A 26,485-nucleotide genomic window follows, 5' to 3' on the forward strand; every position below is an offset into this window, starting at 1 on the left:
CTATCAAACTTGCTTAGTACTCGGGACTACGACTTGGAAACTCTGGGTTCTGTTTAGTTTACAGCTAAATGGATTCCTTCTGGAATAAACTTGTAGTCTTGTTAAGGTTTGTGTGTGTACATATGTTGGTCACAGCAAGCAGATCAGATGCCCGCATCGTTTCACAAGCTATTCTGTCTGAATAAGAGGATGAAGGGTTTTTTTTTTTCCTCCGATGCCTCCTGCAGATGTCAATATAAATGAGTTCAGAGTACCCATTAGTGCATTTTGATGAGTGCGTAAACACGAGTTTGTTTGGAGCCAAGTGTTCTAAAAAAAAAAAAAAAAAGAAAAAAAAAAAGGCAAGCTTCTCCAATTGCACAAATTGCACTATTTGTGTTTCCAACAGTAACAGGCAGAAACAGTAACACTTACACAAAATGTGCAGCAGAGGGTTTTTGACTGCAAGGACCTGAATTCTATTGGGCATGTCCTTCAGTTCACTTTTGTTGCAGATAGTTTACTGGTCTTTTTTTTTTTTTTTTTTTAATTTTCCAGTCCTCAATTCTCCAAGTCTACATTTATAAATTAACAGCATGACTTCTGTTGTGAAACTGGGGAAAGAACGTCCACCTCAATTTAAACCGGAAACCAAAGGATGCTTTCACATCAAAGAAATGATCAGAAGGGCTGTGTCACATTCCAAAGCCAAAAAAAATTAACAAGAATGCAAACACGATGGATAATGTACCACTGCCAAGACTGTCTGCCCACAGTGGAGATTTCAGCGACGCTGTCCTGTGAAGCGGCCTTCCATTTGCCCGGTTCCTCGTCCAGAGCCGAGTTTCTGTGCCATGCCACCTCTCGGCGGGGGTCCTCTTCCGTCCCGGTCTCGCATCATGCCACCACCCACTATTCCACGGGGACCCCCAGGGCCTCTATCATTGCGCCGAATATCCCTACGATCATCGCCTCCGCCTCTGGTCTCTCTTTCACGAGCAGCTCTTGTTTTTTTCTCTTCTACGTTCAAGCGCACCTCACCCCGGAACATAATAGGCTTATAGGGAAGAGTTTTCAAGGCACACGTTAGTCACCATTTCACAAAGTCCATTTGTACAACGCGTATGAAAACACAGCATTCGCTGCACGCCTCAGGCTACCTTCACTTACAAGTCAGACACAAAAACTAACTGCTAACAGTTCCCTGCGACACACAGCATTAGCCCTAACTGCCTGCAGTCAATGGAACAGCATTTTTTAATTCATCTGGCATGCAAAGAATTAAAATATCTTCCTTAATACAGGCAGGGGTTGTCTTTAACCTTTCTGCTTCAAAGCTTAAGTTCCTGAAGAACTGCTCCACCAGGTCTGACTTGCATACTAGAAATGGCAGTGGCTGTTTTCTCCTCTCCAATTCCTCAAGTCACAGCTGCAAATAACTTGGCTCCTTTCTCTCAGCCCCAGGACACAGAATTTACATGTCCTCAAGATGCCCTTCAAAAATTCACATGCTGAGCTTTCAGCTTACAGGGGTCTCTAACAGTAAGTATTCGGTTCCATGTGGTATTTAAGTGCGAGGTAAAATCCCTGAATTCAGTACGACACGGCTGGGGGAACGCTGGCACAGCTCACGTAAGCCACAGAGCACTCTTGACAGACTGAGTAGGCCCAAACTATTCATATGGAGTGCCTGTTTTTCTTACAACTCGTGTTTATGAATGAATGTCAGAAATAACAGTGGCATGAACTAGAATAGAATCATAGAATCATAGAATATCCCAAGTTGGAAGGGACCCATAAGGATCATCGAGCCCAACTCCTGGCACCGCACAGGTCTACCCAAAAGTTTAGACCATGTGACTAAGTGTACAGTCCAATTGCTTTTTAAATTCAGACAGGCTTGATGCAGTGACTACTTCACTGGGGAGCCTGTTCCAGTGTGCGACCACCCTCTTGGTGAAGAACCTCTTCCTGATGTTGAGCCTGGCCTAAATAGGCCTAACTACGTGAGTTTTAGGGCATCCTTCAATGGATGTTCAGTAATTAATACTTACTTTTGCAACCAAAATTCTCTGGACCGGCTCAGAGTCATCAAATACCACAAAACCAAAATTAGGCAGTTTTCCTCCCACTCCTTTAGTATTTATGCGAAGTTCTACCACATTTCCGAAACCTGTGAAAGCAAAAGGGAAAAGCCACGTTACCAAAACTTACAGTGTCAGATCCGCTACCTCTCCTGCTTCTCAGGTAACACTCGTGGGGTTACGTCACGTAGAGTTCCCCCGTGTGGCCACAGCGAGTGCTACATGTCTTTTCAACACAGGACAAGCATTTGTTTTTCTCCTTTGTCTCTGCAGCTGAAATTGCTACTTACTCATGAAGAACTCTTTCAGTTCACTCTCATCTATATCATGCGGCAAGTTCCCAACAAAGAGCTGGTGACTGTCCGGATAGCGAATTATTCGACGATTATCCGACTCGTTCTGCTCCATGTCCCCTCTCCCTACCGGGAACAGAAAGAAGGGAGAGCCACCAAGGTTAGAGTTCTGTGTGGACTCCAACAAACACATAAATGTGCACAAGCACCAGGCACACACGCTCAAACACTTCTGTACCTTCAAGCTCTCCAACTCCTGTTTACCATGGATGACGGGGGGGGGAGGGATACTACCTTCCTCTTTACATAGTCCTAATAATTCTGTCATGTTCCTGTTGTATCTGCAATCATGCTCAAAAGGAGTTTCTAGTTATTATAATGTAGGTTGATTTTTTTTTTTTTTAATATTTGGATTTAAATCACTTCTTCATCACTTCCTTAACCTAACAACAGTATCTGTATTTTTGTACTCATTAAAAATTGTGTTTGCCAGTCACCTTTTCTGTCTTTCATCTTCCACCATTTTGTCCCAAACAAAAGCCAGAGTTCCTTACGTTCTCCCACACTCAGCTGAAGTTTATTTAGCACTGTACCAGATGAAAATCTTTCCTGGTATCTCCCTACTAAACCATTTCCTGCCTTGCAGTGTCACAACAGCACACTGTCACCCCTTCTGGACCTCAGATATGACAGGGGTCATATGTACCCCTTTTCTCCATTTCCCCATTTACAAAAAGCTTACTAGCTTGCTTAAATGGTTTTCTTAAGAAGGTAAGATTGCTCACCATTTGAGACTATACAAGATGGAAAAATGCATCTAAAATTATTAGCTGACTGAGGTTGAGATGGTGGAAAAGTTTTACTCCAAAACAAAGAGTAGCGCAGGCCACAACAACAGCCATTTAAGACCTCTCACTTTCGAAGTTCAGCAAAATTAGATAACATGGGGAAAAAAAAACAAAACACATCCTATGTGCAGACTACCTTTTCAGAATTGTATCGAGCTGCATAAAAGGTGTTCAGGCACGTAAGTGAGTGGCCTGACTTAAAAAAGAATTCATCAACACAGAGGACTGGAATTAATGCCTAATCTTTGCATCAATTCATCACCGACTTGGACAGGGAACCGTTTTCCCCATTTCTAGTTGAAGATAGTGGGAATGGACAGTTTATTATCAGCCAAATACAACACAGCTGCAGGCCAGATCCCTGAAGGAGATGCCTCTCATGACTGGCCCCAAACAGACATAGAAGCTGTCCCACGTTACCTGGCCGAGGTCCTCGGGGTGGAAAACCTGGTCTTTCCCTTGGGCGCTGCTCACGTACACGAGGAGGCTGAGACTGAGCTTCAGGTTTAGTTTCAACTCTTGGCTGAAACAGGAGAACACACATTGTTAAATACCGTGTCTTAAAGAACAGGCCTAGTGAAACAACAAAAAATAAAACAACAACACAAGACACAGGTAAGTGGCATGCACAACACAAACTCTGCAAGATACACATCCATGTAAACATGTTTGGGAATACATTTTTTCATTTCTTTAAATTCCTCTGTACCAATCCAGGACTGCAGTGTTAATAATCTCTGCTAAGAGGTGCAAAGCAAGCATCTCTCCATCAGAACGTCTCCCCATAGCATGGCTAAAGTTTATTTTCCATGTTTGACCAGGCATTGAGACCCCGACGCCCCATAATTGAAGAATCCCTCGACCTGACTGAAATAGATGGATTGAATAAAGCTTCCTCATGCCAAGCTCCAACTTCATGGATTAGGAGGTAGCCCAAAAGAAAGAGAACAAAACAAAACAAAAAAAGCCTTTCAAATTATGCTATTTCTGATATAATAAAACCACAAAATACACCCTTAAAATTCTCAGGGACTAGGAAACATACATTCAAACTTTTGCAACCAAATACTGCTTGTAAAGATAATTTGCAAAAGACAAAAGCAACAAAAATATTTCTATGTAGCCTGCTGGCTACTGACGCAACGTATAACATGTTTCAAATTCCATCTTCTGCAGGACAGTGGAGCAGCTGCTGCTGCACGGGGTGCTTATCTTGGAAAAACAAACGCATCCTTAGGAACACGGAGATGAACACGAGCTTCTGAGGAAGGTTAACTACAAGGCCAATGGCTACAGGCCCAGACTACTACAGAAAAGGAGCTGATGTTAAACATCTCCCTTATTTTCCTTGAGGACTTGAGACAACTGCCAGTTACAGTCAGAGAAGCTCACAGGGTAAAGAGACGATGTTTTACAAGAAACACCCTGCTATTCGGCACCAAATCAGCGTTTCAGCCCTCGTATCACTCATGCTTCACCTAGCTAGGCATTATCTTATCCTTATGTTTCTACAGTGTTTTTCAGCTCTAAGAATAAACTGGAAAAATCAGCTTTGTCTCCTACAGAAAGCATTCCTTCATCAGACCTCCTGGTGGGTCACTGGAGCTCCCCTGGCATCTTTTACTCACACATTTTTACTGCATGAAGAATTGTACTTCAGAAGAAAAACTCGAGGCCTTCAGACCATGACTTCTTAGAGACTTAACACTATCAGACTTCAACACTCCTTCCTGCCGCCACCCATAGCAAAACACTTGCTAAATCCCTCATGTCCTTCTGCTAAATCCCAAGAAATGGGTAACTTCTACCCGCTTGCTTTGCCCTCCGCTCACCCTCTCACCTACCACACTCATTCTCTCTCCCAGCCCACCAGCTGACCTCACTAGCTGCTCCCTAATCAGCACCACCCATTTTTGCAGAGTTCTCTGGTGCTGCTCAAGGGGAAAACACTGCTGCAAAACTGTGCTCCCCCAAACTACTGTCATTAACGTCAGCATCACAAGAGGCCTGTTATGGGCTGCCATTTCCAAACCAAAAAGCAGCTGACTGCAGACAGCACAGACACTGGAGTGGAAGCCACAGAGTAAGGATTTTTAGCAGACAAGCAGGACTAAAGGAGTTCTCAAGCCCAGGAGCCAAGTATGCCACAAACCTCAGCCTACTGGGGCATAGAGAACAATTAAGGAAAAGAAGATGTTGTCCCCACTCTCTTCTGGAGCTCACAGTGGAAGGGAAAGCAGCCTCTTGATGCTACAGCAATGCTACTGGCAACCACAGCAAAACCAACCACAGGTCAGCCTTCACTCACAAACTTTGGAAGTGATCATTCCCAAGGGACAGGAGGATGGGGAAGGAAGAGCGAGAGAACAGGAGACTCCAGAGGCTGGTACGTGTCTGGTTTTGCAATCTTACGTGCTTTAAAAGCTTCTCTACAGTGCGATGCCTCCCACGGTGGAAACACATGCACACAAACAACCTACTAGCAAGGCAAACCAACAAAAAACCCAAAATGAAACAAAACCAAGAAAATAAGCAGATCGTCTCACCTAATTACCAGCGACTAGCTTAGATGCATACCACACAACTGCTACCACCCTGCCTGAGGTAAATGTGGTCCATGAAACCCACTAAGAGGCACTCAGTCACCTTCACAAGGGCATTACAGATCTAAAAATGCCCAAAGCACCTGAAGCATGAAACAATAAAACAGCTTTCAGTTCCTTGTCCTCTTAGACTCAAGTCCATAAAACCTGAGTCTGCCTTAAAATACATGGGATTTACGTGTGGCTATGTCTAACACACAACCCCCTCTGCAGAAAATCTATCCAGAATCCCAAGAGATTTCAGGAGTTGAAGGAACGCATCTTCCATAAACAGATCCTTCCCTAACTCACCATTTCCATGTCAAAAGACAGAAGCCGAGGAGCACCCTGCCTACCTCCACCCCCTGGCACCTCCAGGACAGCCAGTGACAGAGTCTGACTACCCAAAAATGCTCTAAGGGAAGGTCCAGTTGATCAGTGCGGGCAGGCATCATTCCCCATCAGCTTCTCAACATGACTACAGAAACAGGAGCGAGGAATGCTGAGCTGTTTGGCCTCACAGGTGTGAACAAACTGCAGCTGGATCACCTCCAAATGAGTACATGCACAGTCCTTCAAGGGGTTCTGACTTTATACCACAGGGGCTTGATTTTCAACTTGATTTATGAGGGCAAACTGAGGTGATGTTGGGGAAAAGAATGAAAAGGGCAATTATTGGCTGCTTTGTAGCATCACTGCTGCTGGTTCGAACAGCACCCAATGGAGTCACTCATCCACTGGTGCCATCTTCTGCCCTCATTTACATGCACAGTATCCAATGTCAAGGAATCGGACAGAATGGGACAAGGCTGCCCCTGATTACTAACCCCTTGCAGAAATTCTTGACATCTTTTCCACCAGCTTTCTGAACACCTTGTCTGAAAAGAACGCAAACTAAGGAGCTAGGAACAGATTAATTCTGTCTCCAGAAGAGCCAAGCGTAGGCTCTTCCTACTTCAGAAAATTCCATGCAGAACTACTTAAACATGAAACCACAGCACAAGTAATCTAAGAGGTAAAGAGCATGACGAGCTGCAGAGGCAACATGTGAGTTTAAGGGGACGTCTATAAGCTGTGTTCTATGACTCTCCTGCATGGATAATTTTAAATGCTACTTGCAGTCATGTAACAAAAATCCAGCCTCGCTTCTTTAAATAAATCATCATTACAAAACAAAGCTGGTTTTTGGTTTTGCTTAAGGAAAATCTATTTTGTACTAGAACAAAGAGTTTTACTGCTCAAATACCACCTGAATAACTCAAAGCCCTGTTGAAGCTGATGAAAACAGATGAGTTTCCCAACCCATCACATAGCCATTATCTGATTTCCACAACAGCGGTAAGACCAGAAGCAACACCACACAAGGAATGTTTCCTGGTTTTCTGCTGTTGTTTTGTTACACATGCACTTAGCTGAAGGGCAATCCTAGACAGATTCCTCTGTCGGTTAAAAAAAAAAAAAAAAAAAGGAAATCAGTGCAAAAACAGCAGCTGCAATAACCCAGCTGCTCTACTGAAATGGCAGTCTTTGTAAAAAGGTGGACATGAGGTACTCACAACATCCAGTACTTCTGGAATATGGCATCAGTAGAAAAGATTAAAGCACCTATTTTTTATATTGAGGGGGTTTGGTAGGCATAGAGGAGGCTGAATTCAGAATCTCAGGCCATCTTGCACCAGCTTGGCATGTGTGGAACATGAGCTATCACCCGGTCAAACTGTCTGTCCTCTTTGCCCTCCTCCCCCAGTCAGCCTAGGAATGGGAAGACAGCATTGTCCCAGCCAGGAAATGTGAATCCTTCCATTCCTCACACAGTCATAAGTTGGTACAGGGTTCTGTGACAAAGTAATTGTAAATGGATAATGGAGTCCAAAATACTTCTGTAGATGTGACCCTTTCAAGGCAAACTTGCTTGTACTCAAAAATTGATGTAATCCCCTTTACTGCTGGGGCACTTCTGCCAGAAGAAATTCCCCCTTCTACACATTCTTTAGGAAACTACTGTCACACAGGGGAAGTGGTTTTTTTCTCTCCTCATAAACCAAACCATATCCCAGTAAGATAGGTCAAAATATCAGTAGTCATTTCCTGATTCCACATCAGCAGTTTTTAAAATTACCATCACCCAAAGTTACACCAGGTAAGTGTACGTGCCTTCACTTGCAAAAAGAAGGTGAGTGCAGTAACATTTAAGACACAATTCATTTGTGCAACGTAAGTCAAACAAATTGATCTGTTAATTTAAAAACTGAAGCAGTTTGCACAAGTAATGAGACAATCCAAGGTGTTCACAGATGGGTTACCTGTGAGACTGGTGCTTTAACATGGGGTGGAATTCCAGAGGAAGAAACAGTACCACTAGGAGGCAGGTTTTTACTGGTCACTGAAGCCCAAGAGAAAGCCTGCAGGAAATGCAACAAACCTAGGCTACTAATCATGGCAAACCACTGACAATCCTACAGGGAAATTTGTCCGCTGAAAATACACTTTTGGTTCACATCTGACTGTTAAATAACATTTGTGCTAGCATTACAACGAGGATACAGAAGGATTTGCAGTTGTAGTTGTCTATGAACTCGTCAGCATGTAGCAGGTGGTGTACCATACTCGCTACTGCTACTTGGGTGAGCGTGGTTCCCTCAGCATCCCCAGATCACTGCTTTCCATCATGAAACCAAACCTAGGACTGAAAACCCTGCTGCGTGAAGCGTCCTCTGCGCAACAGAACAAAGTGAGTGCCAGGAGTTAAGAGGTAAAAATGCAAAAGAGAAACAGAATTGGAAAGATACGGGAGACTGATACTGGAGCTGGAAAACAACCTCTCTCCAGCTTTCATCCATTCCTCCCATCTCTGTCAAACTCCCTACGTGTTACCACACCAGACGACGCGTGGCATTCATGGTGTTTTTTGGAACAGGCAGCCTGCCTCTAAAGGAGACAGTCAAAGCCCTCATACTGTTTTTAGACCTATACTGTAATTTTCCAAGTGTCCATGCATTGTGTTTTTATTTATTTATTTATTTATTTATTTTCCCCTAGGAAGAGCAGTGGTTTCCATTTCCTGAGTTTTTTTTTTTTTTTTTAAAAACGTATCTTAACTCCACATTTAAAAAGTTTGACACATGCATAAAACCACACGCACACTCTGCAAACATTGCATTTACAATAGGTAATGAGCAACACTGAAAAATAACATTCTTTTTTTCGGTGAAATTTCACAAGTTCAAGCTTCAAGCCTAGCTGTTCATACAGCATGACCCTGAAAAGAGATACCAGTCTGGCCACTCGAAAAGACTAAGTTCAACACCAAGACTCCTGGTTTACCACCTGCACCTAGAAGCACAAATACGGCTTGTAACTAACCTTTGGTGGTTCTTGTGGTAATGAAACAGGTTCTACAGGAGGTGGAGAAGGAGACTTCTCTTCTAACTCCTCAAGGGTCTTTTCTTCTGCTTCAGCTTTCAGTTCCTCAGGTTTTGTTTCAGATTCCAATTCTGGCTCAGGTTCGTGAGACGATTCTTCCAGTGCCTCCTCTATTCCATTGCTACAATAATCAAATGCATTTTATGCAGCTTTTCAATTGGTTCACATTTTATGGCTGTTTCTCAGTTATACTATGGTAATGACTGGTTTGAAAATTATTTGGTTTCCAGTTGCGACCATATGGTACCTACATATATGATACTGTGAGAAGTTAAGCTGTACCCCTGTAGCTGCATACTAAATCACATTTTATTTTTGCTGAAGTGAAGACATTATACTTTTCTCTGCAAAGAATCTGAAAATTACACAGACATATAAGCCCTGAAAGGAATATATACTAAACTCAAGAGCTGCTGCTCCTAAAAAAGGAAAAGCAGCACAATGAGAGACCAGCAGAAGATTAAGCTATTCACAGAAATGAAGCTGATTTTGGAAGGCTATCAGCAGCTTATTTACAGAAGTGCCATAAAAGTTCATTACAGAAGCAGCTCCAAGTCTTACTTATTGAAATTTACATGTACCTTCTCCACTCTGTGTACACGAAACATAAGGGGCCTGAAGTTATTCACTTCTCTGTTCAGTCACCCCCAAAGTTTACCAAATTCCACATACTTCTGCCCATGCAGCTCCAGCCACGGGTTACCATATGCCTAAATAATGACTATTGCATTTTTAAGCTCTTTCCAATTGGCACAGTAACCTAAGGATAAGACCTGGCGTAGCTCTTTAAAGCCTCAAACACTCCCCGCAGAATCTTGAAGAAGCCACTGCCAAAATTTCAGCAGATCCCATTCTCCCATAAGATTTCTCATGAAAAGCACTACATCAGCAGCAGCAAAGTAGCATTACTGCTGATGCACTTAATGGACATCCTCTAATAATTTCATAAACATACATATTTTTTGAATAAGGAATCCAGTCAGTCAGTTCTGCTTGTCTGAAACACATACCTAACTTTTGAAAAAAGCAGTTCAAACCATAACAAAAAATATTTTTCACATAAAAACATAAGGAAACTTCTTTTTTTCTTGTCTTGTTTAGATTTTAAGACACTCAGGGCAGAAGCCTATTATTCCAGTACAACTGTACAGCAACTTCTCAAAAATTCATTTTTCCTCTCAGATTTAAGTGCCAGCTAAATTTGAGGACTAATATATCATTAACCACCCTTTTGTTAAGTCATCTGTTTATATAAATTCCATTGTACCACCAACTCACTATTTTAGTTTAATCACAGAATCACAGAATTGTAGGGGTTGGAAGGGACCCCAGCAAGGGGTCTCCAATCACTAAGACTCTCCGCCCTTTTTTGGGGGCACTGGTTTTGATGCAGTGCCCTGCCCCGCCCCACTCCCTATGCTTGGTACTTCCCCCAACCTTGACATGCTTCTCAGGGTTGCTTTCTGGGTTCTGATTGCCATCCAGACCCTCAACCTTTTCCTTTTCCTGCCCAAGAGCCTTGAATCTATTACCCAGGGACACTGTGGGGGTTGGTGGCACCGGGGGTGTCAGGGGCAGTCTGCTTTGAGCCAAGATGAGGGTCCATTCCCTTTCCTCTTGCAGGCAGTCAAGCCCTCTGTCCTGCAGGTGAGCAGCTGGGTCAGCTACTACCCCATGTAGGGACCTCGGTGGGACTGCTGGGCATCAGCAGGGGCAGGTGTACACCTCCTGTCTGTCTCCCTCAGAGACTCCCAGGATCCCCTCAGGCTGCTGTTTTTTGGTTCAATAGATGAAAAGTACATTACATTTTACATGATGAAAACTACACTAAGCACATGCATAAATGTATTTACTACCTTTTCACCTCACATTTGTAACTAGAAGTGAAAACAACCAGCAAACATGAGAACATCCACTACTTCCTCTCTCCATTTGATATCCAATGTTTAAAAAATAATGTTAACATAGCATACATAGATCACAGCACACCAGTTTAAATGTAGTTTTTCCTTAAAAAAGCACTGCCACATAATAACATGGACATCTTACGTTACAGGGTGGTTTTCATAGTAAGTGCTGCTTGCATTTTCTTGCACCGGTTCAGGAGATGGTTGTCTTTCCTCCTGCTCCTCCTCCACCTCTTCTTCAGACTCTGACACAAGAGAAAAAATTCCTTGAACACCTCTGCAAGCATATGCAAGTCGCACTTAAAATACAAGCATGTTTAACTAGTAGTAAACAAAGGAACGCTTCATCAACAAAATAAGGCAAGAATTAGCTGCAAGGAGAGATGGAAGACCCTTCTGTTCTTTCAAGAGGCTTCGTTTCTTATTGTTTCCACAAAAAGGAGACACTAATGACATACTGCTGCTAAGAAGTTCTGGGAGGAGGGTTTAAGGATCTTTAAAACAGCAGATGGTTTTCATATGCTGGCAGTAAAAGAGAAACACTGTATTATTAGCTCTTAAATCACAGTTCCTAAAACTAAGAAGATAAACCTCAAATAGAAGAGCAATGATTTACCTAAGGTGTTTTGTTCCATTTTATTCTATTGAGATAATAGAAATTCCAGCTTCAGAATGCACACATACATACATTCCAGTTGTACTCTCTTGGGCTCAGTGGACAAGGTGGGAAAAAACCCATCCAGAACAATAAAGCCAAGTTCAGCCAACGGATTGAAATGAACTACTCAATGTGATGATGACATAAAAGAGAAAGACAGCTCAGAGTGAAAGGCCAGTTAAATTTTATTCAGAGCACTGTACCTACAAATCTGATTGAGCAGAGAAACCAAGTCTATTGAATGAAACTGAGCTGCAGCAAAGCGTTATTACTCACTATTTCTGTTCTGTACCAAGCCTCACCTGCCCTAAGCCAGTTTAGTCCCTGAAGGTACTGGATGGATAGAACAGCACAAAATTAACACCACAAGTACAGCTCTTCTCACCTTCATCAAGTTCTCCTTCTGAATCTCCAAATACCTCATCTTCGTACCTGAAGATATCGTTATGTACATAGAACTTGTTTGGAACAGACCCCTGTAAAAGAGCAACATGCGGTTTTTTTTTTGCGTATACAATATTTTAGCAGTCAGCAACTCCTATGGATGAAAGGTCTAAGCTTTGGGGATACATGCCAACATTTTGGAATAGGATTATTTCGTAATGGCATTTTCCAAGTGACACTTTTTCTTTAAGCTAACGACTGAATGGTAACTTCTGTCCAAATTAAAAACAGTATTTCAAGCAGAAAGTAACACTTTGCTAATTCACAACAGTCATAGGTACTGCCTAAAGGTAAGCCCCTCCATCTCATCAAGTCACCTGTGGAATTTTCTGTACTGCTAAAGCCTTTTAATAAAAAAAAAGGAATGAAATTCCACAGGGTGACTGTATGCTTAAACTGCTGCACAGAAAAACAATGAAGCAAATCAACAAGGTTCTAAAACATGAATGATCAACCAGCCACACAATAGTTTGTGATGAAAAAGGGGAAGGATGTAGGAAAAAAAAATAATAGAAGTGACTATCACAACACAGCTCTGCTCTCACTCAGAACTGAATTTGAGCAGTAACTTGCAAAGCAGTGACATGCTTACATGTGACAGCAAACTTTAATCAAGTACAGAACTACGCTGGAGACATGATCTGCAGAGCTGACCAGTATTTTTTCACTTGTGCAAATAGCAGTTGCAAAAAGCAAGCTTCAATTTGTATTTGCATTACTACTACAATAACTCAAATCTAAAAAAGCTCAGGACAGGTCCCATACACTCATTCCTCTGCACGCACATAATCACAGAATGGTTTGGTGGGCATTATTTATTATTTATTTATTATTTAACAATAGCCTCTGGGCTAAGCTTTAAAAGCCCGACAGTATCTTCTGTCCCGGTATGGCAGTTTGTGCTCACAGGCCAGTTTTTCATCACTGCTCTTAGAAGTTAAAAACAATCTTGCTGATACTTACTTCTGGAGCAAGTACAAAAGTCTGCATGAACTTCCTCATCGGCTGCCCATTGTTCGACAGCTCCCCCATAACTTGCACAACCACCCCATCGCTCAGAGTAGCGTGAGCATCCACATGACGGATCTTGGTGTGGCACTCACTGAACTGTAGTGACATCACTTTCTTGTGTATCTCCTAGAAGCAGACAGTTACATATTAACTACATTGAGTTCTGTACCTATTGAGAAGCTGTAATGTGTCTGTTAACATCAAAAAGCAGCCCGTTGAAGCACAAAGGCAAATACAGGAACCCTGAACCATCTTTCACTGTGAGGAATCTACATGAGCTCATGTGATTTTGTGCTTAGAGCGAAAAGAAAAAAAAAAAAGAACAAACAACCCTCCTTCCTGCCTTCCTCCCCCCCCCAAAAAAACAAACAAACAAAACACACCTCTATGCATCTATCAAGTACCCAAACATCACAGCAGTGAGTAACATCTGCACCATCATGATATTCCTACTGCCAAACCAGGTTCTGCTGCTGAAAAGAGAAGCAACAAAACCTGGTCTGGGCTCAAACCAACATTGCTCAAAGATGCAGCCACCACATGGACAGATGCTCCTAGATGGCAGACATTTTGATAAAAAGCTACAGCCACAGCAAAAAGAAATGCTTTTTCTGGACTTAGTTTGTTTCTTCTGAAGTTATCTTCCATTACAAGACACATCCACCCAGAGAAGAATTTGGTACCATACAGATTTCAATTTAATTCCCCGAGATCAAAGTCCTTTCACCCAGAAACCATGTCTAACTGAAACACAATACACCTAGAGGGCTAGTCTAACAGGTCCTCTTGATTTTGTTTCCCACCCTAAATATCATTTCTGCAGTCCAGATGCAAAGCTGATCTATCAAACGCAACCCACAGTAACAGCATCAACTACCAAGAACATTTAGGCCTCTGAAGAGGAGACAGTACCAGAATACACTATTGCCCAGGTAAGCAAGTCCAACTAACTGATTACAGAAAATGACCAATGTATACATTAAGCTCTGCACGTTAGTGAGGACTTCAGGACCAGTTTGGATACGCACAGCTTGACCGTACACTGCTTCCTGCGGTTTCCCACTGGCATCCAGTCCTCCATGGACGTAAGAAGAGTTCCTGCCATAAAACCTGCAAGTGAAGAGATGTAATGAAATTCATGCCAATGAAAAAACAAACAAACAAAAAAAAACAAAATCCAACAAGTGTTTTAGCCACAAATTACAGAGCTCAAGGCAGTAGGAATGTCAGGGCAAACAATGATTCAAGACACACCCACTATGTCGCAGGCTCCAAGGCTACAGAAACAAAGAAGATGAACATTCAGAAGTGCAGCTTGCCCACTCTGGTCAAGGTGGCTGTTTCAGCTAGAGGCTCCCCCAAAACTGAAGTCACCTGCCTGGGTTAGTCACACCCACCCCAACACGTGACCCTGGGAAGGAACAACCTCTGCTCTGGACCCTGGTCTTCTTCAACACTTCTGGCAGCACTGAGGACTTCTGACCTGGCTGCTGCCTATGCAGACCAGCCACCCCACCTGCCCATCCATCCCATCTCTCCGGTACACATGGCTGCAATTTTACACTTCACATTTCTCAGAATCAATGGCCAAAGAGCTCATTACCGAACTCTGAGGCATTAGAGAAGAATAAATTCTTTTAGGCACCACAATTGAACAAATTTTGAGCCTAGAACAGTCTAAGTTCTGTTTTGAATATTTATTGCCAGCTTTTAAAGCATGTGACAAATGTTTAACAGCTTCTGTAAAATTACATAAGTAGCAAAATAAGGCAAAATAGCAAAAGATATGGCAAAAACATCATGTTACACCTTTCTTATTTAGAAGGAAGCCTTACCATGGCAATGACTGCCAGGAGGTCTCAATTCCTGTACTTCACCTCTCTCTACAGGATACCACTATGACCCACCCCTATACTTTATATATGAAATATCACTTCCTTGAAGTGTTTCGACCAGCCCGTTCTCACACAGAACAGAAAGCATACGGACTGTTTCTACCTAGCCAAACAAGCCAGCACACAGGCTATGTTAAAATACGGAATTAAACACTTGAACTTGGGCATTTGCCATTTCTTGGTTTATCCCACTAAACCAAGAAACTCCTTCCAATTCTAGTTGCTTGAATATACCCATCCAAGATTTTAACTCCCATGATGTCCTTAGTGTCCAGAAAGAATTCTGGGAAATATTTGACTATTTTCTTTGGTACCAGCTGCATAACCCAATTGCTGAGCGTGCTCTAGCACTTTCCAACAGCAAAGACAAACAAAAGTTCTGTGGCACCAGCTCGCAAACCGATGGGAAAAGATCTACCAACTCTTTAAATTTCGAAGCAAGCCCTCTGACAGGCAGCACATCCTACCAAGTGCTTTCAGAGGGAGACCAGGAGTTTTAACTTGCTTTTAACAAACTGTTCACAATCTCTGGTGGCAGAAAACATGAGCAGGATCTGCAAATTAGGAAAAGAGCACCCACTGTGTCCCTAGTTACATGGAAATATCCACTTTAAGTTAAGAAGCCAGTAAAGCCACACAAATTCATCTGAAGCATGCCAGGCATGGCAACTACACTGACTAAAACCCATTTGGAGGGTGAACCTATCTCTTCATACTCAAAACCTGTGGATAAGCTCTGGATAAAGAATAATGACAGGACTTGGTGCGTTTCTCAAGCTTTTAGTAGGATAAACCAAGCACATTACCACTTGCTGCCAAACTCCCTTACTCACTGCAAGAATAAATCCTTTTTCTTCTGACATCAAGCTCTGGGAAGCCCTGACTCCAAAACCTTTCTGTGGCAGTGAACAAATCGTTGTTTAGACTAACAGCAAGAGAAAGATCGTAGATAAGATGCTCTCTCAGAAGAGCCCCACTCAGACACAACATACAGCCAAAGAACACAAAAATAAATGACCTCCCTATCCAAGCCTTGCTGGACAGGAGCAGCCACCCATGCAGCCCTGAAAAAGGGACAACAAACAGCTAGCTAACTTGTTCACCCAAACCAGATCAAACCTCTAGGACAATCTGTGCAGAAGTGTTTAAGAGAAATTTCACAAATGCTGTTTTTGGTGACACTCGTGTCACCTTTCAAATGAACAGAGGATAGTGCTCAGACACAGCGTAGCTTGTAGGATGGCTGCCACTGCAGCTCCCCAGCCTCAGCAGGGTCACTCCAGGCAGCAGGTAACCAGCCAGTCACCCGCAGCCCCTCAACTTTAAACGAGAGGAAAAATTCTGTCGAGTTCTTGGTTGAGAGCCTGTGATAAAAGGGCTCTATGGACAATTGGAGGCTACGGAATTGCCCGTTCCCACTCAACGTACCAAACACACAGCACAATTTGGCGAGCCGCATTTCAGAACTTTTAGAGTGCAGCTTGAGACAGAGGGCTGGGAGTACTGCCTACCCTACTGCCTTCTGTAAAGCACCCAAGTCACCCTCAACATGCTACATGTCTCCACAGACACATTTTTACTTCATATGTAGCCTTCTGCCAATTTTGTGTCACCCCAAAGTGGAAACATCCCCAATGTACTGGGAACACCAGCTCCATAATGCTCTCATAGCACACGTTAATATCGATGGAACAGAATTACTGTTGTAATACGAAGGGGAAGCAGAGGGAAGGCCAGCCTGGAACAGCTGCCTGCTTTTCTTTGAAGCAGCTAGGAAAGAAACAAAGCAGCAGTATTTTGCTTTTTAAATCAAAACACACATCTACTCCCCTCCATGTCCAGCCAAGGTTATAATCACTATCATTACAGGTAAACGCTCTTGTGAACAAAATCAAAGATTATTTTCAACACCATGTTTGAGGCATGGGTGATTTACCCAACGTTCAACTGCCACCGAAACAGAAATGTCACAAAAAGGAAAAGGCAACCTCACTGTACAATGGTGAGAGTTCTACCTCTGGTGTTAAGCTGCAAAGCACAGCCTAATCATCCCTTACATGATAATTCTCTGTCCCTTTGGTTATGCAAACACTTTCTGGGAATTGAGGTAAAATGACAGCACACTTCCCAAGAAAGCTGTCTTACCAACTTTGGCTTTCCTTCGGCTTTCCAAGGTGCTTTTGCAGGCCGTTTGGGGAAATCACCCAGAAAAGACATGTACATAAGGAACGCAATCCTTGCTAAGAGCAAGCAGCAAGTTAGTGTATCAGGTATCAATGTGTGACATGGACATGTCTGTCCAGGTGTTGATCTGATCCAACCATTTTGTTGAAATTTCAGCAACAGGGAAAAAAAATCTGCCATTACTGAAAATGCTACTAATGATTTCTGTAAGACTTGGCAACGCAGATAAGGAAAGCCCAATATCCACTGCTTGGACAACCCCACACCTTAAAATCTAAATTGAAACACAGAACAAACATGGTTCTACAGCACTTCATTCACTTAAGACAAAACCAGTTCATTTTCCCCACCTCAAAGCTACAGGTGAAAAGAGACATCATTCAAAAGACTGAAATATTAAGCTAGCTGTCAGGGAGCTCCAACTTGTTCTCAAACAGCTCAATTTTTCACCATCAACCTTATGTCAAGTTCCGAGACAAGAGCAATCCAAGCAGTGATTGCTTAAAGAGAAAAAAGAAAAAAGAAAAAGGAACAAAACCGAACACAACCAACACCTGAAACACTACTTTCAATGTTAGTTCTTACAAGTCAGTGCTGCTCTAAGTCCAGATGTGGAAATGCAAAATCTTAAGTGACAAACTGCATGTAGCCAATGAAAAATGTCATAAGAAAAAATAGGAAGGAACACATCCAGGGTACTGCTTAAACAGTGGACACAGGTAAATAAAACTACTGAACTGGTCACCTACCTTGTCTGGGCCCTAACTTTTATATCTCCAATCAGGATCTGGATAAAAACTCCCCAGAGGCAATATAAAATATACGGTATCCTGAAATTATTATTGTGCTCATCTTAGGTGCTACACACAAGTGCCTCCTCTGCCATGCTCTTTCCTTTCCTATCTTCTTATAAAACTATTTCTGCAATATGTCCACGTTACCATCACATCAGTTAAGAAATAGCTCTCTCTTTCATAAAGGAAATACCTTGTAAACATTGGCCACATTTGGTTCTAGAGCCTGAAGAGTTTTTTAAGATGAATTCTTTTCTAAAAGCCCAGAGGTTAACCAGGTCATTTTCCTGCCACACTCAGAAATTCTGAGTATCTCATTTCTGATGAAGAGTACGCACTTTTGTTCCAAAAGATGAGGTACTTCAGTGTGAGAGCATTACCTGTGCAAGAAGTCAGGGGCTTTATTTAGAAGAGTGTAGTACTGTCTCACGAACTCCCGCCCTACGAGCAGGGGACTTGGCTTCTCCATCACCATTTCTTTGGTACACAGTGTCGAATGCTGTAATTAAAAATATTTGTGTTAGTTTGAAAAGAAGGCTGTGTATCACATCTTCCTCATAAAAGGATGAGCATAATAAAATTAGAAGTGAAACAACTATATGAACGGGAACTTAATTCAGGAACTTAACTCACCCTGACCTCCCTTTGAATAAAAAGATGTCTGTCAGTTCACATCCTATTTTGACTAAGAGGGAACGGCACTAACACATCAATTCTTGCTAAGTCCCTTATAAAACAAGCACTTCCCACCCCCTGCCCCAAAACGATACTTTTAAGTGTCTAGCACTATTTATTTAACATTTTGGCAATAAACTGAAGACAAACTAAAAATCTAAGACCAAGAACACTACAAAATGAACATGAACACATTTTCTTAAGTCAGCCAGTAACATTTCTTTATCTCAAAGCAGATCCGCTTCAAAAAGCTCCTGACACATACGTAGTACAAAGAAGGTAGCACTGATACTGTGAATTTGGAATGAAGTTGTGAATCCATAGGCTGGATTCACACTCCATGAAGACTAGGAAGGGAAACCAATACATCGCAGAGATGACCAAAGCCTTAGGTTCAGAAAAAATAATTTAGGTTGGAAAGGACGTCTGGAGGTCACCTGCTTCAACCCCCTGAGCACAGAACAACCTCTTTGTGTCACCTTGGCTGTTCAAACAAGTTCTGCGCAAGTATTTACGCGTTTGCAATATGCAACTTGTGCTTGCAATTTGGACAAGCTGGCCGTTATTTTAACATGGTCCAACTGGGAGAAGCACAGCTCCACATCCTCCCAGCAAGTAGCTGAAAGCAGCAGTCATATATCAGCCCGGTCTCTGTTCCCCAGCCCTCTGAGTCTCCTGTCTCCGGGTGCTCCAGCCCCAGCAGTCCTGGTGGTCCTAGGCCAGCCCCATTCTGACCCATCGGCTCCTTTCCTGTCCTGGATGAGTCTGGATGTTGCGAAGGGCAACTGGAAAGGACAAATCACCTCTGCTCACCCTGCCCGTAATGCCATCGCCCTTCATCACCGCGAGATTAGCGCGCTGACTCGAGCTCAGCTCTTCTGCCAGGACACCAAAGTCTGTTTCTATAAAGCTGCTTCTTAACCAGTCATCTCCCAGCCTTGACTTGTCCCTGGAGTTTTTCCATCTGCATTTAGGACTCGGTCATTTCCCCTTACTGAACTTCCTGACGCTACTGTCAGCCACCTTCCCCAGCCTATCCCTCCAAAAATTTGCTGTGGATCACTGCAGCCCGTCATGCACATCACCAGCAAGGTGCTGAACAGCCCCAGCGTTGCCCCTGGAGAAACGTTTGGTACTGTGCTGGACTTTGTACCACTGAGTACAACCTTCAGACGCTGACAGTGCGGTCAGTTCTTACTCATGGGCTCACATTAGGGTGCCTCAAGTCCCCCATGAGATCGCCCCCAGCTGCTGAAGGAAAGCTTTGCCTACTTTCTGTCTTTCAGAAAGCAAACCTGCAGGCAGGACAGCAGGCAAAAATGACCAAGCGATCAGATTTTTGAACTTGGAGATAATCCTAAAATGAGATTTCTGCTTTGTTATCAAAATAACCTAAGCCCAAGGGACAATACAAAGGACTGCTCCCAGTCACAGCTGGCCAGGACAAAATGCACATGGGGAAATTTGCAAGTTCACTTCAGCTCAGAAGAGCCTGGAATTAAAGGTAACGTACATGGGAGCGCCACCACAAACACACCATATCCTCCATCAACAGGGAACTGATGAAAAACAACAACAAAACAAACAAACAAAAACATAAAATAAAAACTATACTTAGCTCAAGAAGTTTACTTGTAACGGACTGTCAAAATAACCTCAAGCTCTCCAGCAGAGCCACAAGGCAACACCAAGATCCATTACCAAATGCCATTTGGCAGGAATCACACCCAAAGGAGCGGCCTTACAAACGTGCAGGCAAGGCAGTAGGCAAAGCCTGAAATACAAATTTCAAACCAGGAGAAAAGGAAGCAGAAAACTTATTTAGGCTTATCCAAAATCTCAGTTATAAACTTCCAAGACTCTGGAGCACAGCATTAGCCAAGACTCACAGCGATCCCGGTCAGAAGCCATTTTGATCATCAGATCTAAAAAACATCAGCTTAAATGCTATGGGACGCCAACAACTTGAGCCTTGCCCATGTCCAGGGCTGGATCCTCCAAATAAACAAAATCTTAACAGCTCAAGGATCTTCCTGACCTGACTCATCCTACAGCAACAGCACACATGCAGGAATCTTATTGAGAAACCAACCTTAAAAGAGTGATTTCTGTACGTACACAAGTTTTGCTGCTGCCCTGATCCGCAGCAGGTGATGAACACGGAACAATAATCACCACAAGCATTTGTCAGAGCCCACAAGGACAGAGCTTTGTAACTTTTCCCTTTTTTTTAAGCAGAACCTGCTAAAAAGCAGATCACAGGCAGCACACATTCTTATGAATATAGCATTAGGCAAAGTACATATGTTAACAAATTGTTGGCATACCACAAGGAACACTGAAAATGCCTCTGGGTACAAAACATAATAATCTGTGACAAGTCATTACACGACATCAGATCACACTAGATCTTTTCTTCATTGGAAGCTGTGCTATTTCAGGAAAGGCCACCGAAACCTTTCAGAAGATCTGAGAAAGGCAAATATGCAATGATCACACCGAGCCAATTCTTCCCTGACAACCTGGGGGAGAACTGGGTCTACATCCCAAACAAGATGGGTGCAGTCCCCCTCTGTCCATGGTTCAAGTGACAGCATGACTGGTTTACATCACAGGATGCTGGTATTTTACAGGATGTCTCACTACAACTCTTCAGCTGTCTCAGTGTTATTTCCTGTACCACCTCTTCAGACATCCCCACCAAACTGCCAAAGGCTTTACGAAGCATTCAGGTCTCCAAGTCATGATAAGGCAGTAAAATAAAAATGCAGGTACTGCTTGCTTTCCATTTTTTCAAAAGATTTCAATCTCCACATGTCCCAATTAGTACTACGCCTCCTCCAAGCCCAAGTCTAAGCAGGCCTGAGGGTTTTAGAGTGAATGCCCAAGGGAAATTTAACCCAAAACTTAACTTGCCAAATTTCCAACAATAGCTAAATTGCCAGCGAAGGCAATTGCGGATCTGTACCAACGATTTAAACAGTTAAAAACGGATGAAAACTGTTTAAATAACTTAAAACCCATGGTTATCTCCATGTTTTGCTGGGCACTGATGGAAGGCCCACAGATATACACTGTATAAAAGCTCTTTTTCCAGTTTTCATAGGTATGTATGTACTCGCGAGTTGAGGAATGACAGCTAAGAAGCAATCTGAGCGTTTTTCTCACTCGAATAAAACGAACAACATTTTTAGATTAGCCCGAGCTGTCTTTGGGAAAGCGTCTTAATGAGAACTTAGCGCTGGAGGCACTAGAGAATGTACTAGCCAAAAAGAAAACACTGAAACAGTGTTGGCAACACCAGGAATTACAAAAATTTGTCTGCTGGTTTCTTGACAGCACAACTGTTGTGCTAAAGGACCCCTTTCCATGCCATAAACTGAGGAAAGGCATGAGCTACCCAGATGAAGTCGCATGAACGCTCGTGCAATCACTGCTTGTCTGCAGACAGGACCAGACAGGCTCGGCACCGTTACCTCAAACAACCAAGCCCTATCTTGAAAAACTCCTGTTATGTCCGTGCTCTCTTTGCAAGAAAACAAAAGCAAACAGAGAGTTACCACAGAGACGAACTGTTATTTGCACGTGAAGATAAGCAAATGAACAAAAACAGAAAGGAGGTTTTCTTTTGAAAAGCAACTGCAGGATAGCGCTGAAATGACCAGCAATGTTAGAGTAACTTTGTGACAGCACCAAAGCTACATTTGGTTAATTTCAGGTACAAGATTATTACAGACTTGGGTCAGCTCTGCAAAAAAGTATCTTTTGATGGCCTAGGATAGCAAATGTCAGCCATGACAACCAAAGGGAGTTAGCCTTTGCAACTAGATGAAAGTATTCAGCGATAAAAGATGGAGACACAGCTGACACTGGGACTATTGTGCTCAAACACCCGGGTATCTACTGCTGCAATAATTTCTCCAATGCACACTGAATTAATAGTGTGCAAATTCATTCAGCCTGCAATCTTCTTTAGACACAAAACTTGCCTTTATTAAACTGTGTTTGTTAACACTTCCTGGGGGGGGGGTGAGTGGTGGAAATCAACAGACCTACCACTCACTCACCAGTCGGTGCAGGAAGGCAGCAGCGATTGCTTCTCAAATACTGAAGGCCACCAAGTGCTGGGTAGTCAAAATGTCCACCAGCATGCATCTTGCTCACGTGAGATCTCTCACATTAGTGAAACCTTTTTTTTTTCCCCCAAAATAAATGCAAGTTTTCTGTTATTCCCTTAGAGAAATTATTGATTTTTTTTTTTTTTTGGTTTATTGACATGGAAGTCTCATCCTCCAAACTGTGACTACAGCAGTTCTTCCATGACTACAGGCACCTGGCTACCAAGCTACAGTTTCACACCAACCTGCCACAGCATGGTTTGTTCTTAAATCCAGGCTCCTGCAGCTCATGTCAAGGCCAAATACTGCCTTACAAAGGTGTGCTTGCTACTGGGATCCACGTGAGATCCTACTACTGTAACACGTTGAATCGGGCTCCAGAAGCAAACTGCAGCTCACAGTGCAAGCTGGGGCATCTGCAATAAAAGCCCTGTGAGGCTAGTAGGTATCTGGGCTCGATGGAAACAAGCAGCAACTACACCGGAAAAATACTGAAAGAGCAAGTGAAAGTCCCCAGCAACCCAGTTCCTTACCGAAACCACCTTCTTTTGTTCGTGCTCTGCAAGGTAAGTGCTCAGATCATCCTCTGTCTGCAAGTGAGGGCCAGCAAACCCGCGTAATCTCAGAGAATCACATTACTTTATGATCTCCTTTACCTAATCCAATCCCATCTGAATTGGCCGAGCCCCAAGGCACAACGTACAGTTCTTTCCAATCAAGCTGTTCTGTGGTAGTGTGTTGTTTTTTTTTTTCTTGAGAAGAGCTTAGCAGCCCCATGTACTTTAGGTGCGTGAGTACCACAGGGGACCAGCACTTGGGTAGCTGAGCTGTGTCCTCCAGGAGCTGACACCCACCTGCACGACAGCCCCAGGAATCACAGGCAGCGGCACCACCTTTGTGGGGAAACCACGCTGCGTCTCCCTGGGTGCTGCCATCCAGTGCCAGGTTTGGTGCCTTTTTTCTGGGCTCTCTGCAGATACACCAATTAGTCTGACACGTTAGTCCTTTCACGTGCTCCCTAAATTGCAAAGCACTTCTTCGTTTGTCAAATACTCTCAAAAGGAATGACATCCAGTGTCACAACTGCTACAATGAGAAGGAAAAATCAAATCCAACACTGAGTGTTAAGATGCTGTTTCCTCAGCATGTTTTCAGCACTGTAAGATACTCTTTAAGTGTGGCTGTAGATGCATAATTTGAAACCTCAGTTCCATGCAGAAAAACATTTTATCCATAAGGACACCAGCGGATAAGTAGATTGGTCGGCTCATTCCGTTTTCTCTCCAGTTTAAGCTTCACTATCACAGAAGATTTTATTCTGCTAATGAAAAATTCATGATACAGATCATACTTCTCCACAGCGAGCCAAAATCTGCCAATTAGAATATTATAAGAACATTTCAAATGGTAAACAGGGATTACGTCTCTTGAACCCAAGCTACAAGAGTCCAGAACAAGTTTGGGAGCAGGATGTTCCCGCAGGAATGAGAAAGCTTTCCTGATGCAGATATGGCCCTGCAGGCATACTTACACACAATGAACACACAATGTGTTGGTAATGACAAATGAACTTCTAAAACAACGCTGGTTTGTCAGCAATAACACCTTCTCAGGTAAGAAGGCAAGCTGACAAAGCCATACCCGGTCAGAACGCTGTGATAACGCAGCTGTCCTCCTGTTAGGGACTCACGTGTACATCAGAGAGCTTGCTCCATGTTACTTCACTTGATGACTGCCACACAGCACCGAGTAGGGCAGCGTGGCCGACACTGCAGCGAAACCATCCCACTAAGTTGGTCACCGATCTCCTTCTGCTACTGCTCCCTAATTAAAGCTACCCATAAGAGAAATGAGAAAACCCTGAGATAGAAGATGTGCTTTACATTAGAAAGAAAAGCTTATTAAGGGAAATCATCTTTCCCCTTGTACTCCTCCATCAGATCACAGGTCAAAGAGCACCGAGCTGGCTTTAAGCGCACTGGTTACACGTAAGTAGCCTACCTGCACAAGAATTGATTTACAAACAAAATAACGGACTCCATTTCTCAACGGATCAAAAATACCTTTGGCGTCTTCACGCTTCTTTCTGCAACCCAGCAGAACGCTTGCACACTGAACTTGCAGCACCTACAAGGCACAGAGGGCTCAGGAACTGCCAAAGCCACAGAGGAGACCGCAATCAGGAACGCTACAAAATGAAGCCAATCTTCCTGCTTGGAAGCGAGCCATCATCTCATCTTCCCTCACCCTCTGCTGTGTCAGTTCTTTCACGCAGCGCCGCTGGGCACAAAGCTCCGGGCCCCAGGCAGCTAAAAGCTTGGCCGGGGTCTGCTCCTGTGCCCCCGGGCTGGGGCTGCAGTGACCTTTACCGGGGTGCTCGGAGGAGCAGCAGCGAAACGAGAGGGGCTGGGAGCAGCCCCTGTGTGCGGGCAGCCAGGCCTCCTGCCCAGCCCCAGCCCCAGCCCCAGCCCCAGCCCCGTTAGGGGTGCCACCGGCCGGGCAGAGCAGCGCAGCGCAGCGCACGCCCAGGCCCGGCTCCGGGCGGCGTTTCCGTACCGCCGTCTCCCCGCAGCCCTCGGGGGGCCGCGCACGGAGGCCCCGGTGCCTCAGCGGCCCCCTCAGGGCTCCCCTCAGGGCTCCCCCGCCGAGCTGAGGGCGCGCAGCCCCCTCCCCGTCCCCCTCCGCCGCCGCCGCTCCCCCTCTCCCCTCAGCGCCGCGACCGTTACAACCGTTACCCCCCCACCCCCCCTCACCCCGTAACGGCCGCGCTCACCCGCGGGCAGGGGCTCGGCGCTGGGGGCGGGCTGCGGGTCCCGCCCGGGGCCTGCTGGGCGCTGACGGGAGCGGGGCGGCGGCGGCGGCGGCGGCACGGCCGGGCGGGGGGGGGAGGGGAGGGGCCGGGCCGGGCGGGGCAGGCCGGGGCTCCCGTGCGCGCGGGCCTGGGCGCTGCGCGCGTGCGTCACCGGAGGGGAGGGGGCGGCTGCGCGTGCGCCGGGCTGCACGGCCCCGCCAATCCCCGGCGGTGACGTAGTGGGGGGGGGGGGGAGAGCGGCGGTTGGCGGCGCGAGGGCGGCCGTTGGTGACCGTTGGGGCCTGCCCCGCTCCCCTCAGAGCCCCCCGGGCTGTGGGGCTGCAGCCCCGGTGCCCCCCGCAGCGCTGCCCTGAGGCGGGGTGTGAGGGGGGAATGTTTGGGGTAACGGCGCCCCTCGGCCCGCTGGGCTTATACGGGGGGGCAGGGGCGCTGCTCAACCTCTGCGGCACCCAGAAGGGTTGTGGTTAGGGACACTGCTCGTGTTATAATTCCTCTTTTTTTTTTTTTTTAATGTTTTGAACCTCTACTTAGGGACATTTCTCGTGTTCTTACCGTTTCTCTTTCTTTCCCTTTTCAACCTCTTTCCTCGCTAATAGACAACCGGCTGACCCAGCGCCCCAGAAATTCAAAAAAAAAGAAGTCAGAAATTCAAATAAAAACAAGTCAGAGATTTGCCGAGTTCCCGGCTGGCCGCGAGCCGGCCCCAGCCCCGCTCTGCCGCCCCCCCAGGGCTCCCCCCCTGCACCCCGACCCCGCGCACGGCCCCGCAGCGCCGTAC

At 44.6% G+C, this 26,485-nt stretch overlaps 1 protein-coding gene across 4 annotated transcripts; it reads right to left on the reverse strand.

Moving 5' to 3' along the window:
• Positions 1-317: 317 nt before the first annotated feature.
• On the reverse strand, positions 318-25,775 carry G3BP2 (G3BP stress granule assembly factor 2). Of its 4 annotated transcripts, none has more exons than XM_084286466.1 (13): positions 25,669-25,748; positions 24,959-25,022; positions 18,483-18,601; positions 14,258-14,339; positions 13,182-13,355; positions 12,160-12,250; positions 11,259-11,361; positions 9,150-9,330; positions 8,090-8,188; positions 3,625-3,727; positions 2,354-2,482; positions 2,034-2,152; positions 318-1,036 (listed from the first exon to the last, which is right to left on the reverse strand). In XM_084286466.1, the coding sequence occupies exons 3-13, from the start codon at positions 18,575-18,577 to the stop codon at positions 764-766; spliced, it is 1,449 nt and encodes a 482-aa protein (XP_084142592.1). In that variant the 5' UTR covers positions 18,578-18,601; positions 24,959-25,022; positions 25,669-25,748; the 3' UTR covers positions 318-763. The 4 variants fall into 4 exon arrangements, with proteins under 4 accessions (XP_084142592.1, XP_084142591.1, XP_084142589.1 ...); XM_084286465.1 differs by having other exon boundaries at positions 24,959-25,047; positions 25,669-25,736; XM_084286463.1 differs by lacking the exon at positions 24,959-25,022 and having other exon boundaries at positions 25,669-25,775.
• Positions 25,776-26,485: the final 710 nt, after the last annotated feature.

This window comes from Netta rufina (genome assembly GCF_964035555.1).
Source record: "Netta rufina genome assembly, chromosome: 4".
NCBI lineage: Eukaryota > Metazoa > Chordata > Aves > Anseriformes > Anatidae > Netta > Netta rufina.

Excerpts from the sequence above, each read along its gene's own strand:
- G3BP2 (XM_084286463.1), bottom strand. The coding sequence starts at position 18,577 with ATGGTGATGGAGAAGCCAAGTCCCCTGCTCGTAGGGCGGGAGTTCGTG. Across the intron at positions 13,356-14,257 it reads AAGCAGTGTACGGTCAAGCT|GAGATACACAAGAAAGTGAT; the intron begins GTGCGTATCCAA and ends GTCTGCTTCTAG. Across the intron at positions 3,728-8,089 it reads TTAAAGCACCAGTCTCACAG|CCAAGAGTTGAAACTAAACC; the intron begins GTAACCCATCTG and ends CTCCTGTTTCAG.